Source organism: Muntiacus reevesi, chromosome 1, assembly GCF_963930625.1.
Source record: "Muntiacus reevesi chromosome 1, mMunRee1.1, whole genome shotgun sequence".
In the NCBI taxonomy this organism is placed as follows: Eukaryota; Metazoa; Chordata; class Mammalia; order Artiodactyla; family Cervidae; genus Muntiacus; species Muntiacus reevesi.
The window spans coordinates 114,465,028-114,481,919 of record NC_089249.1 but is presented as its reverse complement, the minus strand read 5'-3'; the positions used below and the strand labels follow the sequence as shown (position 1 = coordinate 114,481,919).

Here is a 16,892-nt window from a genome sequence, read left to right as displayed (position 1 = left end):
TTAGAGAAGGGTTTGAGGTTGCTGTCTGCTTACACATTCTAGGAATTGTGTAGCCACTGGTGTTATGCTCTACTGTTAAAGAGATAGTAATAGGGCTGCAGCTTCTCTTCATTTTATTCTAGATGATTTGGTAGCTTATTTAAAGCATCAAAGAATTGAGAGGTGTTTTTCTGAAAGCACAATTACCATGTAAGTTAAATACATGTTGTATTTCATAACCATCAGAAACAAGAAGTGAAGCAATGTTCCCTGAAGTTCAACAATTCTGATTTAATTAGAATTTCTAGAGATGGCCACATGCTCTCAATTGTCATATTCAGTAACTTTCTCTTGGGGCTTCAGATGATTAGGGTAATTTTTCCAATATTTCGCATATCATTTGATTGTTTCACAGATCCCTTACCACTCTACAGCTTTGGATAAGAAGCTGCAGAATGACAGTCACCCGTCACTATTCTCCTTTGGTTTCTCTGTTTTGACTGTGATGTCAGATCCTTTGATTTCTGTGCTCCAGAAACACTGTGCTGCTCTTTTACCTGCTTCTCTATTCACTGTTACTCTTTGTTGTCTGATAGCCCTTCCTTATCTGGTATGTTATAAAGGAGAGAGAGATTCTAGTCTTATTTCACCAAATTCTTCCAAAGAATTCATTTCTTTGGCACTAGCTGCTGCTTAAATGCTCAGGACTTCCCATGGTGGGTTAAAGATGGCTGCAAATACTTTGTGATTTTTTTCCCATCAAGAGATGGAGTCTGTTTCCCGTCCTTTTAAATCTGGGCTGGCCCTGTTATTTTTTCTGACCCGTCACATGTGGCAGAAGTGGTATGGGGTAAGGCGGGGCCTATTTGTAACTTCTGCTTTTGCGTGCTTATAATTTTCTTAGTTAGAACTCAGCCTCCTTGCTGTGAGGAAGCCTCAACAGCCATGTGAAGGAGTGGCAAGGCCCCTGGTCAGTAGCTGAAGCTGAGGTCCAGGTCAAGCAGCCAGCCAGAACACCAGCCCTGTGACTAAGGCATCTTGGACCTTCCAGCCATCCCAGGGTTCCAGCCAACACCATGCCAGACAGAAGAACTGCCTCTTCATCCCAAAGAATCATCAGAAATGATGAATGGTTATTTCAGCTGCTAAGTTTGGGGCTGGTTTGTTACATAGCAATAAAGAACCAAAATAAAAATCGGTACCTAGAAGCGAGGTGTTGCCACAACAAAACATCTGGCATTGGCTTTGAGACCAGGTAGCAGTGAACCTGGAGGGGAAATAAGAAGATTATTAATGGTGGCTGGAAGGGCAGAAAGGAAATTTCTACTGGAGGATATAAAACAGTACCCTTGTTATGTGTTGGCAGAAAACTTGACAAGACTGACACAGTAACGTGGAATATAGAAAATGAACCTAATCGATTTGTATATCTAGCTTGGATTTTCCTTCAGAATATTGGAAGTACTAATTGACTTCTTAAAAACACTTAGGACTAAAGTAAGAGAGAGATTAATTATAGAAGAAACAGTTCAGATTTTAAGTAGACTTTTAGAGGACTTATTTCCACTTCAGAATTTTCTGGGGTCATGAATAAAACTGTTCCTTATTCCTAGCTTCTCTTCCAGGCAAAAGGTACTCAAAGATGAGATCCAGAGCAGCGCTAGTGCAGTAAAATTTGATCTTAAGGTAGGAATAAAGGCCAGGGCCAGTAGCTGAAGCTGAGATCAGAAAGATTTCAGAATCTTCTGAAAATCTTCAGAAAGATTTAAGGCAGTGCTTCTTCTCAACTGGATAGAAAGGCTTCTAAGAATCTTAAGGGTGTTGTCCCATAGTATTCCGAACATGATTTAGATGACAAGATCCTGGACTTTAAGCCTGAACTTGATGCCATAGTGGAATAAAACTTTGGGCAGAGGGCAGGACTTGGGAGAGGGTGAGGCTTTCATGTGAGAGGAATGTAAATCATTTGTGGGTAGAGAGTAGACTAATGTCTGCACATTCTTTGCCGTTCTTCCACTGAGAGGAGGCACTTATTCCCGAATAAATCTGGGCTGGTACATGACTCCTTTGGCCAATAGCATATGCTGGGCATGACACCGTGATTTGAGAGCTGTGCCATAAAAGAACTGCAGTTTTCACCTCTCTGTTTGGAATGCACCATCATAGAAGCCAGGCGCCATGCTGTGTGAGGACGCTCGAACACCCACAAGAAGTCTCACATGAAGTTCCAGTCAGCACCGAGTACCAACCAGCCTGATGAATAAGGACATTTTGGACCTTCCAGCCATCTCTGTGCCAGCCAACTCCAGGAAGTGAAAGAACCACCCACAGAATCACAAGAAATAAACTTATTTTTAAGCCACTAAGGTTTGGAATGTACAGACTAACTTGCCAAAATCCTTCCCAACTATATGCTTCCGAGATCTTGCTTCTCCAAGGAGAGGCTTAATCCTTTAGATACATCCTGCCTAACATGTGAACATAATACTCTTCTGCCTTATGCATTTTGTACATTCAGTTATTTATTGTGCAAATACTTACTGTACACCATGTGCTGGAAACTGGAAGATCCTGTAATGCCGTAGGATCAGAATCAGAATTCTTTTGATCCTGCCTTCTCCATGGTCCTCTCTTCGGATATTTGATGTTGCTAAGTGGTGTTGAATTTTCATTTACACTGACTATTTTATTCACTGCTTCTTTTCAAATATATTGCAAAGGTTTTCAGTATTATTTCTGGCCCACATGATTGAAATAACCTTTCAGCTGCCCCCTACCCCTCCATCTTAAATCCATCCTGCAAATCTCTGTAGCTTGGTGACTCATTGGTCCGCCTTCTCACCTAAGGGTCCTGTGGTTGATGGTAGCTGTTAGTTTGTAGTCTTTGGGGAGGGGGGAGCACTCTAGACATCTGAAACTTCCAGCAAGACTTAAAAGACAGGCAATTTCCCCAGCTTTTTTGTTGCCAACCTATCTTGTGAGCTGTCTCCCCTGACCTCACTTCCACCAACTTTAAGAGTGGCATCTGGTTTTAAGTTTCTTATAAAAGTGCTCCAGGTAGTTCTAATGTGAAACCAAAGTTGAGAACCACTGTCTTAGATTTGTGATTCTCAAAAAGTAGTCTTGCACCAGTAGCATCAACATTACTTAGGAATTTGTTAAAAATACACATTCTTGGGGCCTACTACAGACCTAATGAATCAAAAACTCTGAGAGTGGGATTTATCACATGATTTCACAAGCTCTCCAGTGATTTATGAGCATTAGTTTTAGAGAAACACTTTACTAGATGAATCCTATAGTTCCCTTCTAGATCACAAAACTAGTACTAGTGATCTTCAAGTGATTCTTCAAGTGCTTGAGGAATGCTAAATAATTGTCATCAGATCTCTGAAGAGTGGTTCAGAGGATTATTTAGTATAAAACAAAGGAGCAAATGAGTCCTGGACACTAACGCCTTATTTCCCAGAGTGAATTTAAATTTCAGCTAAAATATGTTAGATCCAAGAAACAGCTTGATGAGAAGAGTAGGACTAAGTATTTTGAAAGACTATAAAGTGATTTTTTAAGTCAATTATCAGTGAGAGTAGTGTACAGAAATCCCATTTTGATTTGTTTGGGTATGTTCCTGCCTGGAGCCAGAGACAGAGATCTTTGAAGTAGCGTCCAGTTCTCAGCATAGAATGACTCTAAATACCATCTGATCATCATTTGTTTATTTTTTCACTGGTTATTTTGGAAATGCTTTCAAAGTAAAATTAGGACTAGTGGGAAGTAAAGACCGTCTAACTTGAATGTTGTTGTTCCAGTCTTAGAGACTTCGGGGTGAGATTGTCAAGTGAATTCATGTGCTTTGAAAAGCTTTTATGATTTTTTAATGAGGCTTAAAAGCTAAAGGAATGGGATTAAGACCATAAAATCCTTTACTTTTAACATTGTTTCTTTGAACTGATTAAGTGCTTTTGTATATTAGAAATAGAGATCTGATTTGGATCGAATCCTCTTTGTTTGCAAAAATATGGTCTGGAAAAAATTTCCTGGACACACAAACAGTATTCAACTTTGTAACGACAAAGGACAGCTATGTTCTAACTCTCCAGTTAAGCACTTCAATTAGAAAAATTAGCATCATTTAATATCTAGGAATGCTCGAGACTTCATACAGCATTAAATGCAGATGCTATATATTTATATAAAGTCTTAAAGAGTTCAGTGGAATATGTTTAGTAGAAAAAGTTTAGCTGAGAAAGCAGATTATATAGTATGTAACTGGAGACATTGCAGAAAGCTATACATTTATTGCCTGGTCTTTCCAAAGATTAAAATGGAACCCACTTATAGTGCAGATGTTGGGGTAAGTTGATGTTTTAGTCCCTTCAGGCTGCTATACAGCAAACTACCGCAACAAAGTTTCACTTATTTCTCAAAGTTTCTGGAGGCTGGAAAGTCTAAGATCAGCAGACTCGGTGTCTGATGAGAGCTCACTTCCTAGTCGGTAGATGGCCAGGTTCCTTCTGTTTCCTCACAAAGTGGAGGGGGCAAGAGAGCTCCCTGGGGACCCTAAATAAGGGCACCAATCCCATTCACTAAAGCACCATCCTGTGACCTACCTCCCAAGGTCCCACCTCCTAATCCTGTCATGTTGGGGCATTAGGATTTCAAAATACATATGTTTCAGGGACACAAATATTCATTCCATTGTAGTTAGGGAAAAGAGTTAAATATTCAACTTTTTCTTAGCTTTTGAAAGAACTGAGATTGGCATAGTTAACTGGATTGAGTGACCTAGACAGTGTGGTCTGGTGTGGAGGAGCCTTGAGATTTTATCCTGAGGACCTAGGTTCTAGTTGTAACTATTTCTTGCTGTTCTTGTCACCTTGGACAAGATAATACCTTTGGGCCTGCTTTATTTTCCGTGTTTATAAAATGTAACAAATCATACTTATTATAATGGTTTGTCGTAGGTATAAAACTAATGTAAGTGAAAGTGCTTTGGCAGTAAGAAAATGGATATTAGATTATTAATAATAGATATTTATTTATTCTCTCATTGATGAGGAACTTATCCAAGGAAGTCTAAATTAGGTGATTAGAGGAAAAGTTTATAATTCTTAAAGGATGAACAGGAAAAATGATTTACAAATAATTTAGAATAAATGTCACAAATTTGTAGTAAATTGTGGTCCTCTAACAGGTTAGTTATAGTAATCTCTCATTCTGGTTATTTTAAAACCATTACTGCAGTTGGAAGTTTGTGATTCTATTTTTTTCTTCTTATGTCTAAAGTAGAAAATATATTTGCAGTCTTAGGGAAACTGTGTTGTCTAGAGAGTGTTGTGATGGCTGGGCAGCATTTTAGAATTATGCAGTAAATCCTCTCCTGGCACATTACAGCTGCAGTGCAGTGGAACAACATGCAGAATGTTTCACACACCAGATGTCTTTATCGTGCTTACTACACTAAATGCAGTTGTCTATCATATGTTGTCAGACTTTTAAAAATGAATTGTGCATAAGAAACTCATACTCCAGTGGTGCTAAGTATGAGTTAATACATGGTTGGGTTGTCACACACTCTGCTTTCTGGCCTGAAAAATAATTTGATCCTGGGTAGTAGTTATAAAGAAGCTTTTACACATGGATTGGTAAATCCAAAGTAAATTTCAGACATGCTAACTTTTTGATCTTTGAAAATGACAAGGTTACAAGAGTATTGCTAAAAGTACCTTAAGTGTAATTTGGGGTCAGTACTCTGAGCTGGATTTCAAGTACTTAATAAACCAAAAAAAGGATTGTATATTCCAGGCAAATATATAAGCCTTCTCAGCAACTTTTCAGAGGATACATAGGCACTCAAAAATACTATTTTCACACCCAACTAAAAAAAATTTTGTATGTTTTTAAATGTTCTCACATTTCAAATGAATTAGTATATGTGTAATTTAAATTATTGAAAATGATTGAAATAGATGCTAAGAATGGCTTTTATTAACTTACTATGTACAAAGCAAAAACCTATTAATGTAAAGGATAGCTACGTTTAATAATATAATTTCAGAGAATTTCAGTCTTATTTCTGAGCTGTGTAAGTTATTAACTTGTAACTATATTTAATGAATTAGTAGTCTGAATTTTAAGAGCACTGAGTCTTCTTTGGATAGATGTGTGATAAAGTGCAGAAATTATATGATTTGACAGGCCATCTGATGAATGCAAATAAGAGCAACTGAATGAGCAAAATTAGAGTATGTAGACTGCCTGGAAAAAGCTAAGTGTTCACCCAAATGTTGTAGCTATGGCAGTTTAAAATATGTTATTAATAACATGTAAATTTCTGTAGAAACATCTCTATAAATTAAGGAAGGTCAGAGGCCGTATGTGATCTGGTCTGTGGATGGAGTCTTATAATATAAGTAGCTTTGCCAGAATGTCCTCCAGTGTGAAAAGTAAACTGAGCTATGAAAATCCACTTGCCATGTCTTATGATGGAGAGGGTCTCTAAAGACAGTATCTCCAATTTTGTTTGTTTGAATGATCACAGCTATTTCAAGATATTTATACTTTCTCTTAGAATGAAGACAATCACAGAGATGGTGTGTCTAAGAAATTTCAAAAGGTGTAGACCTCCTGACTGAAGTACAGTCAACTTACTGGATTCATTTTTTTCTTTCATTTTAGTAAGTATAAACATTTAAAGTATATTGTTTTGGCCAATGTTGACTTGTATTCTTTGTTGAATCAGTGTTTGCTCTCTGTCAGATACCCTTATTGTTAAAGCTGTTTGTGTTTATGTTATTATATAGTTTATTGTGTAGCTTTAATGAATTTAACTCTGAGGATCTTTGAGAGGACAAATAAAGCTATAGACTTTGAGCTGGCAGAGCCCTTAGAGATGATCTCTTTCACTTTCTTTATCCATTACAAGAAATTCCTTCACAACATCCTTGACAGATGGTCATCTTATTTAGCTCAGTCCTGGTAGGGAGAAGGGCCTAAACTATTTCACAGAACTATTTCTGTGGATGTCCCGGTACAAATTAAATCAAAATACCACTTTCTAAAATGTGCACCCTCTTAGTTCTGCCTCTGGAAGAAATCCACTTATTCTTTAATCCAAGAGGTAGTCCTTCAAAAAGGTAAAGATGAATTCTTAGATTCCCCTAGTCTTCTTTTATCTCAGCTGAATATCATCAGTTTCCTGTGTTCCTCCAAGGGAAATGGTTCGTAGACAAGTATCTCCTGATTATTTCAGTGTCCAGTTAGTCTTTAACCTGTGACTCAATGTTGGGTTCCAGGTGTGATCTCACCAGGCAGGCACAGAAGGACCATTGCCCCTTTATCTGGGTTCATGAATTAATATGGCCACAGATCACAGTCACATTATAGCTATATGGAGCATAAATATAGCTATATGTTGCATAAAAGCTATGACACAGTTAGCCTAAAACATGCACTCATGTCAACTAAAATCCTTAGGTATGTTTCCCATGTTCACCCAGCAGTGTCTTCTGCCATCCTTTCTCATCATACTTAACGGTATTTTGGGGTCCAAGTCCAGACTTTCTATCTGTTGCCTATAATCCTCTTGTTTTGGGTTTTTGTCATGTCTTGACACAGTTATAATTAACTGCAGTGGAGTGAGGCAGAAAGGGAGGAGTTGAGAGTTAGATCTTTCTAACGCTCCACTAAACCAGAGTAAAGGAGGGAAGCCCTGGAGAGTTATTTAATCAAGTCATGGGTCCTAAGAGGAAGTTGAATCCATATAGTATGATGTTGCCTAGAAAGGATGCAGGTGGAAACTCGCTGCAGGCCAGTAATTAAAATCAGAGATCCTGGGATGCCCTAGCAAGGGGAGAGCATGAAGGTATAGGGCTCAGAGTCAGATGGCCCGTTAAATGTTAAAGCTGATCAGCAAAAGAAAAGACACTTATCATAGGTACCAGAGCCTCTGTAATGGGATTTTAGGGTTCAAGGCAGGATACAAGTCCCTCAGAGGAGGACTGATGAGAGCAAAAAAGTTTTTCTTGGTGATGCTACCAGGATTAGGGTATCTAGAGAGAGAAACTCAGGCCCAGGGTAGACAGTGAGACTTCAGACTCAAAAAAGTGCAAGAGAAGTCCTTGGATGAAGGTTGTAACTGGACCACTAGCAAGGATGACCATACTACTGTGATTCTTTTTAACCAGAATTGTTATTAGATCCACATATTTCCTTTTATCTGTCTTTACTCTGTGCCATCATATAGGTGGTCTGGATTTTACCAGTTAACAATTTTTAAACAATTGGTTTATGTAAGGCTGAACACCATGTGAGTCATTTCTGTAAGGAGCAATGTCTGAATACTTTTCAATATGAAAATGAAAAATCCACCTTGTTGTTTCTGAAGGCAAAAATAATAATAGCATATGCCCTTAATCATTTGTACTATTAGTACTTGCCGTCAAAACACTGAATACAAGAGAATCCCCATAGCAGGGTGTTGTAACTAGGGCTTTCTTCCCCATCCATTTTTTTAAGCCATTACCATATGTGTCAGCTTTTAAGTATTCTAAGTTGGATATGAATTTAAGTTACAAAGTTAGAGCTTGAGGGGAAAGGAGATAATATATTAAATCATAATTTTTCTGAACATAGATAAGATTGGTAGATCCTGCTAATCCTAAGGGATAATTTTATAAAGTAGTGCTCGCTCAGAGGAAGTTCCTGTAGTGGTTGAAACACAGCTCCTAGGCTGTAACTGATGCTCCAGGCTTGGAAGTGAGATGTGAAATAGAGCTTATTCAGACCATTTAGAAGGTACAACATATGGTTGTGAGAAATCAGTAGCATAGGAACAGAATTTCCTAATGTTGATTGAAGAAAATTCAGCTTCTGGTTTTTAATAGATTAGCATGAAGTGGAGATACAGAAGGAAGCTAGGTAGTTGCTTCATGTCCTACCCCAGATACCTTTGCAGAGATCAAGTCTAGCGGTCACCAAATAGTCTCTCATCTAAGGGACTTTATAGTTCTCAGTTGGCATAGCCTAAGGTTTTGAATGAAGCCAGGAGACTTTTATACTTTTTCATCATCACCCCTGCCTGCCTGGTTTTGCCCCTGAGCTAAATCCTACTTGGATATGTACAAACATTAGAGTTTAAGCTTACTTGGGGTACTTGCTTCAGCGGTTTTTCTTTTATTTTCCTCTTCCAGTTTCTGTCCTCCTACAAGGGAAAGCCATGATTACACTAACAGAGCTAAAATGTCTAGCAGACGCCCAGTCATGTTATCACATCCTGAAGCCGTGGTGGGACGTCTTTTGGTATTACATCACCCTGATCATGCTGCTGGTGGCCGTGCTGGCCGGAGCCCTCCAGCTGACACAGAGCAGGGTTCTGTGCTGTCTCCCCTGTAAGGTGGAATTTGACAATCACTGCGCCGTGCCTTGGGACATCCTGAAAGCCAGCGTGAACGCATCCTCCGATGCCGGGATGCCCCTTCCGCTGCCCCTCAGAATCCAGAACGACCTCCACCGACAGCAGTACTCCTACATTGACGCCGTCTGTTACGAGAAGCAGCTCCACTGGTTCGCCAAGTTCTTCCCCTACTTGGTGCTCTTGCACACCCTCATCTTTGCAGCCTGCAGCAACTTCTGGTTTCACTACCCCAGCACCAGTTCCAGGCTCGAGCACTTTGTGGCCATCCTGCACAAGTGCTTCGATTCTCCCTGGACCACCCGCGCCCTGTCAGAGACGGTGGCCGAGCAGTCGGTGAGGCCCCTGACCCTCTCCAAGTCCAAGGTCCTGCTCTCCTCCTCGGGGTGCTCAGCCGGCGACGTGGATGCCAACAAGCAGTCACTGCCCTACCCACAGCCTGGCTTAGAGTCAGCTGGCATAGAAAGCCCGACCTCTAGCGTCCTGGACAAGAAGGAGGGCGAGCAGGCCAAAGCCATCTTTGAAAAAGTGAAAAGGTTCCGCCTGCACGTGGAGCAGAAGGACATCATCTACAGAGTGTACCTGAAGCAGATCATAGTCAAAGTCATTTTGTTTGTCCTCATCATAACTTACGTTCCGTATTTTTTAACCTACATCACTCTGGAAATTGACTGTTCAGTGGACGTGCAGGCTTTTACTGGATACAAGCGCTACCAGTGTGTGTACTCCTTGGCAGAAATATTCAAGGTCCTGGCTTCGTTTTACGTCATCTTGGTTATACTTTATGGTCTCACCTCGTCTTACAGCTTGTGGTGGATGCTGCGGAGCTCTCTGAAGCAATATTCCTTTGAGGCCCTGAGAGAAAAAAGCAACTACAGCGACATCCCAGATGTCAAGAACGACTTCGCCTTCATCCTCCATCTGGCTGATCAGTACGACCCGCTTTACTCCAAACGCTTCTCCATATTCCTGTCAGAGGTCAGTGAGAACAAGCTGAAACAGATCAACCTCAACAATGAATGGACGGTCGAGAAACTAAAAAGCAAGCTTGTGAAAAATGCCCAGGACAAGGTAGAACTGCACCTTTTCATGCTAAACGGTCTTCCCGACAATGTCTTCGAGCTGACAGAAATCGAAGTGCTAAGCCTGGAGCTGATCCCTGAGGTCAAGCTCCCCTCGGCGATCTCGCAGCTGGTCAGCCTCAAGGAGCTCCACGTGTACCACTCGTCCCTGGTGGTCGACCACCCCGCCCTGGCCTTTCTAGAGGAGAATTTAAAAATCCTCCGCCTGAAGTTCACTGAAATGGGGAAAATCCCACGCTGGGTGTTTCACCTGAAGAATCTCAAGGAGCTCTACCTGTCGGGCTGTGTGCTGCCTGAGCAGGTGGGCACCGTGCAACCAGACGGCTTCCAGGACCTGAAAAGCCTGAGGACCCTCTACTTGAAGAGCAGCCTCTCCCGGATCCCGCAAGTCATCACGGACCTCCTGCCTTCGCTGCAGAAGTTGTCCCTCGATAACGAGGGGAGCAAGCTGGTTGTATTGAACAACCTGAAAAAAATGGTCAACCTGAAAAGCCTGGAGCTGATCAGCTGTGACCTGGAACGTATTCCACACTCCATTTTCAGTCTGAACAATTTGCATGAGTTAGACCTCAGAGAAAATAACCTTAAAACTGTGGAAGAGATCATTAGCTTTCAGCACCTCCAGAATCTTTCCTGCTTAAAGCTGTGGCACAATAACATCGCTTATATCCCAGCCCAGATCGGGGCGTTGTCTAATCTAGAGCAGCTCTCTTTGGACCATAATAACATTGAGAACCTGCCCCTGCAGCTGTTCCTATGCACCAAACTACATTATTTGGATCTAAGCTATAACCACCTGACCTTCATTCCGGAAGAAATCCAGTATCTGAGTAATTTGCAGTACTTTGCTGTGACCAATAACAATGTAAGTAAATCCATTCTTCCCCTTTTGTGGCCAGTCATTTGAGCATCTGCTGTTGCAATGTGTGATGTCACTAAAGATAATGGACTTTAAGTCATGCTAAGCATCTTGAGCTTGTTCTGACTACCACTTACTAGACATGTGACTGTGGACGAATTATCAAAACCCTGAGAGTCAGTTTTTAATGTAATTTACAAGTTGTCATGGAGATTTTATGAAAAAAATATATATAAGCATTTGGCACAGTTTCTGCCACGTAGTAGGTACTCAAATATTCTCTTTATCCTCTTTCCCTGTTTTTTAACATAAACATCACAAAAGTTATGGCAGAGCTTAGTTTCGTTTCAGAAAAGGCTTAAGTACAATATTTAGAAAGTTTCATAAAATTTTTCAGCTTTCCAAGTCTGACATAGGAGAACTTCTTGTAAAAAATTCTGGGATTGTGAATTATTCATAAGTTCTTTCTGTGATGCAGTAAGAAACACTTGAAATCTCCATGCACGTCTAGAAAGACGATTCAAAATGAAAGGCCTGGCTCTGTAATGCAGCACTAGGGCTTCTTAGAAGCTTTTTCCAGCATCCATGCTTTAAAAATGAACCATAATTTGCAACAGTAAAACCAAATTAAGGAGAACTTAACTTAGCTGAAGCAAGAAAAAACAGAATAAATGAGTAGTTTCCTAGGTTAAAATGTGAAGAAGGAGGAAAAAGGACAAAAATCTTGTTGGCTGAAAGGGCAAGAGACTGATGGTAATATCCATATGGAAAGAAGAAAAAACCTGTCAGAAATCAGGTCTGCCAAAAGATGAAAGTGACTCCCCTCTAGTTAAAGTGGGAACTACTTTCTTCTACCCCACCCAAAAATGTATTATCTCCTGGACTTTTTTATTTATTTATTTTTAATTGAAAGATAATTGCTTTACAATATTAATTTGATTTCTGCCATACATCAACATGAATTAGCCATAGATGTACTCCTAGACTTTTTATAGTTTATATTTCATGCTAAATATATCTGTGAGCATGGAGTTGGCCAATAAACATATTGATCACCAGACAGTGTTTTAAGAAACCATAGATTGTTGGAAAAATACCAGAGTTGGGAAAAGAATAGAATTTATGCTGACTTTTAGAACTCTGTGGCTTCACTATATGTAGAAGGATAGAACCCATTATAAGATTATGAGATTTTAAAACTCCTTTAAAAGTTAGCAGTGTACCTTAGAATTACCTGGAGGGCTTATTGAGACACAGATTTCTTGGCCCCACTCCCAGGGTTTTTCATTCAGTAAGTAGGTCTGATGTAGGAACCAGGAGTTTATAGCACTAAAAATCTCAGGTGAAGCTGGTGCTGCTGGTCTAATGACCATACTTTGAAAACTACAGGTCTAGAGATTTAGCATTAGTGTTGCTTAATTCGGAGAAGGCAATGGCACCCCACTGCAGTACTCTTTCCTGGAAAATCCCATGGATGGAGGATCCTAGTAGGCTGCAGTCGATGGGGTCGCTAAGAGTCGGACACGACTGAGCGACTTCACTTTCACTTTTCACTTTCACACTTTGAAGAAGGAAATGGCAACCCACTCCAGTGTTCTTGCCTGGAGAATCCCAGGGACGGGGGAGCCTGGTGGGCTGCTGTCTATGGGGTCGCACAGAGTCGGACATGACTGACGTGACTTAGCAGCAGTAGCAGTATCAGCAGTTGCTTAATTATGCCCTTGATTAATATTAGCATTTTGGTCACAGTTTTTCCATTGTTAAACCTGTACTAAAAAATATAAACAATTATTTTGAAAGGTATTGGTTTCACCAAGTTGTTGTCCAATTAAATCACTCCATGGAGTTTTGAAAGTCACAGCTGATTAAATTGTCATCTAACCTTAATTATCTTTTTTTTTTTTTAATTCTTATTTTTCAGTGGGTTTTGTCATACATTGATATGAATCAGCCATAGAGTTACACGAATTCCCCATCCCGGTCTCCCATCCCACCTCCCTCTCCACCCGATTCCTCTGGATCTTCCCAGCCCAACAGGCCCGAGCACTTGACTCATGCCTCCCACCTGGGCTGGTGGTCTGTTTCACCACAGATAATATACATGCTGTTTTTTCGAAACATCCCACCCTCCCCTTCTCCCACAGAGTTCAAAATTGGACAACTAACCTTAATTATCTTAATCTATAAGCAAGTTAATGATCGTCTCTAGTTTAATGTAATGAAACTGTGAGACTGTTGGTGTTGTTGACACTAAGTTTATTGACCTCTTTTGTGGCTGAAAGGGAGACTAGGAGTTTGTATGAGACATATTTTGTCTTGAATAAGGAAAGGGTACTTGATAATCAAGCATATGAAAATTCTTATGCTTAAGATAATTTATGGCCCAAGAACGATGCTGTCTTTGGCTGTGTTGTCTCAGAAGTCATAACCAGCAGTTGTGAGCATCCTCAGAACTGCTATAATGACTGCAAATCTTGGACTGGGTGAGAAACACTCTTCTCAAACTGTGAAGAGACTTAACCTGCTAAAGTGAAGTCGCTTAGTCGTGTCCGACTCTTGGTGACCCCATGGACTGTAGCCCACCAGGCTCCTCTGTCCATGGGATTTTCCAGGCAAGAATACTGGAGTGGGTTGCTATTTCCTTCTCCAGGGGATCTTCCTGACCCAGGGATTGAACCCGGGTCTCCCGCATTGTACGCAGACGCTTTACCGTCTGAGCCGCCAGGGAAGTCCTGTTTACCAGCTAAGGATGTGGTGAAATTGGAAGACAGCAGCCAGAGAGGTGAAAGTTTCCTCTCTGGTGGGACAGTGTGGCCTAGTGATAGGAAGCACTGGGAAGGGAAGGGAAAGAGAATAGTCCACACTATTGGTCTTCAAATGTTCGGAAGCCCTACTTAGGAAGAAAGCCTGTTGGGAGTTGCTGTTAGTGTTAGAGCTGACAAGCAAGAGGAGAGTTCTCATCTTTCCCAAGAAAGCTGTCCAGAGACTGAATGAATATCTGAGAAGGGAGAAGTGATTTTCTTAATAAAACTGTCCCGATATCAATTGTCAGCCGCTTGGTGGGAGCATTGGTAAAGGGAACCGAGGATTCATGTTTTATGTAGGAATTTAACTAACTTGATGGTTTCTTCTTGAAACCTAAAGGTTCTCATGACTCTGTAAGGTAGACCCAAATATTTATAAAACTTAGAAAATGAAGCATCAAACCTGCTGCATAAATATTTAGATATGCTTATACTCAGAAACGTGAGTTGATTCCTCTCTCTGGAGTGGAGGTTGGTAAGGATTGCAGAAAGAACACTTTTTTAAAGACTTGGGCATTGTGTCAGGTTCATAAGATGTAGGCAACCGATGCTAACTCTGGGGTTAAGCAGAAAAGACATTTATTGAAAAGATGTCATGTATCTCATTACTGAAAAGGCTACAAAATCGGGCTTAGGAAACAAGGACAAAGTTAGATAGCAAGAGAAAAGCAGCCAAAATCATAGTACAAAGGTAAAATTAAGAGGATACCCCGACACTGGCCATACCAGCCCTGAGCACCCGTGCTGCCCTGAAGACGATGCTGCTGTTTCTGTGGCCCTGGCTCTCCCACAAAATCGGTTCTTCATGGTTTCTGCTTTATGCCTTGAGCCCCACATCTAAGCAACTGAGAGCTTGTGAATGCTCACGGGCTTCCCATGTGGCTCAGTGGTGAAGTATCCGCCTGCCAATGCAGAAGATGCAGGAGACGCTGATTTTATTCCTGAGTCAGGAAGATCCCTTAGAGAAGGAAATGGTAACCCACTCCAGTATTTTTGCCTGGAGAATCCCATGGACAGAGGAGACTGCCAGGCTACAGTCCATGGGGTAGCACGGTCAGACACGACTGAGCACATATACATGCTCATGCATGCTCACACTCGAGCTGCAGGATATCAGGGACCAGAAGAATCCGGTGGTGTCAATCCTCTAGTGGGAAGTGGTTGCTGCTTCCCACCAAGAGCCCCATGAAGATAAGGTAGGGAATTCTCTAGACATTGAAGAGGTTGGGCAGCCCCCAGATAAAAGACATTCACTGAGCGGACACTCCAGACTTTACTCCACGGGATAGTGATAGGTCTTCTCACAAAAAACATGAAACAGTTTTTAGCGTGTTTCTGCGGCCGGATTCCTCAGAACCTTTATCATATATGCATTGTGCTTCTCGAAGAGGAGGATAGGGTGTGCAACATTTGGCACACGTGTTTGAGCAAGGCCTTCTTTTTTATGGTAACTCTTGAGAGGAGTGTTCTGAGAACACTGATTGGGGAAATGTGGAAGGATAGAGGTCATGCCCAGAAGATGGTCACTGGCATGCCCAGGTGCAGTAAGAGATGACAGCCTTTAGACAGAGGGTCAGAATGGAGACTGCCTTGAATTCTGCCAGTCTCGTTCAAGTTTGAGTCATTGGGTGGTAGCTCAGGTGAGGCTTGAGCCTGACAGTGCTAGGTAACCTGAACTGGTGCCTCCGAGGAGGCGCTGGTTGTGGCATACTCAAGGGTTGGAAGAGGACAGTCGAGAAACAGAACCCCATGGGAAGTTTTAGTCAGTTATGATTTAGAAGTAGGAATATAGATTAAAAAGAGACTCATGCATGAAAGGAATACCATGGATCATTGGTCCTGAGGTCAGCAAATTACAGCCTCGGAGCCAAATCCACTCACAGCCTGACCTAAGAATGGTTTTTAAATTTTTAAGTGATTGGGGAAAGAAAATCAAATAATAATACTTCCTCATATTTGAAAATGATCGGAAATCCAAATTTTAGCATCCATAAATTCCATTGTTCTCCCTAGTGGGCCTATATTACCAAAAAAATTATACTTGTTATTATTTTTCACTACATCACTTAGAAATATATGAAAAAATTTCCTTTTGTTATTATAATTACCTACATAGTATTTTCAATTTTGCCATTTGGCCTGCAGAACCTTCAATATATTTACTATCCTGCTCCCCCCCTTTTGTTTTAAGATTTTTTTTATGTGGACCATTTTAAAGTCTTTATTGAATTTGTTACAATATGCTTCTACTTTTTGTTTTGGGTTTTTGAAATCTTAGTTCCCAAAGACATATGGGGTCTTTGCTCCCCTGCACCCCCTGCATTGAAAGGTGAAGTCTAAACCACTGGACCCCCAGGGAGGTCCCTCTTGCTTCTTTTGAGACAATCTTTGCCAGCCTCTGTTCTAATCCACTGCCCTCACTTTGTTGATACTGAAACTGAAGCTCAGAGCAATTTGCCTGGGGTTCGAAGTTTCCCAGTGATGGATCTGGGCTGGAACCTCTGTTCAGCTCCTCCTCCAGTGCTCCTTCTCCTGCAGCTCAGATGCATCAGTCCAAATGATGCTGCATGGGAAGCAGTGGTGTGTGTGGGTGACGGGGCAGGAAGAGGCAACCCTCCAGCTCTCTCCAGTGCCAAAGTGTAGTTGGATTATGATGGTGTTGGATGTGACCAAGAAGCACAGGAAAGGAGGAGGATTTAATGGCTTTGCTCAAATCTTAAAAATGACTCCAATTTATACCTCGGTCTTCCAATTTC

General features: G+C 41.1%; 2 protein-coding genes across 6 annotated transcripts in view; one reads left to right on the top strand and one right to left on the bottom strand.

Moving 5' to 3' along the window:
* The window catches only part of LOC136149213 (guanylate-binding protein 6-like), a 210,476-nt gene that overhangs the window by 151,288 nt on the left and 42,296 nt on the right, over positions 1 to 16,892 (bottom strand). The window lies entirely within an intron of this gene.
* The window catches only part of LRRC8B (leucine rich repeat containing 8 VRAC subunit B), a 68,230-nt gene that overhangs the window by 43,496 nt on the left and 7,842 nt on the right, over positions 1 to 16,892 (top strand). For 3 of the 4 annotated variants that reach the window (XM_065909238.1, XM_065909248.1, XM_065909259.1), the window contains exons 3-4: positions 6,551 to 6,656; positions 9,171 to 11,338. In XM_065909238.1, coding sequence (XP_065765310.1) covers positions 9,197 to 11,338 — 2,142 coding nt within the window. In that variant the 5' untranslated portion in view covers positions 6,551 to 6,656; positions 9,171 to 9,196. Of the gene's footprint in view, positions 1 to 2,159; positions 2,347 to 6,550; positions 6,657 to 9,170; positions 11,339 to 16,892 lie in introns of those variants that run through there. The other variant, XM_065909267.1, reaches the window with a different exon arrangement.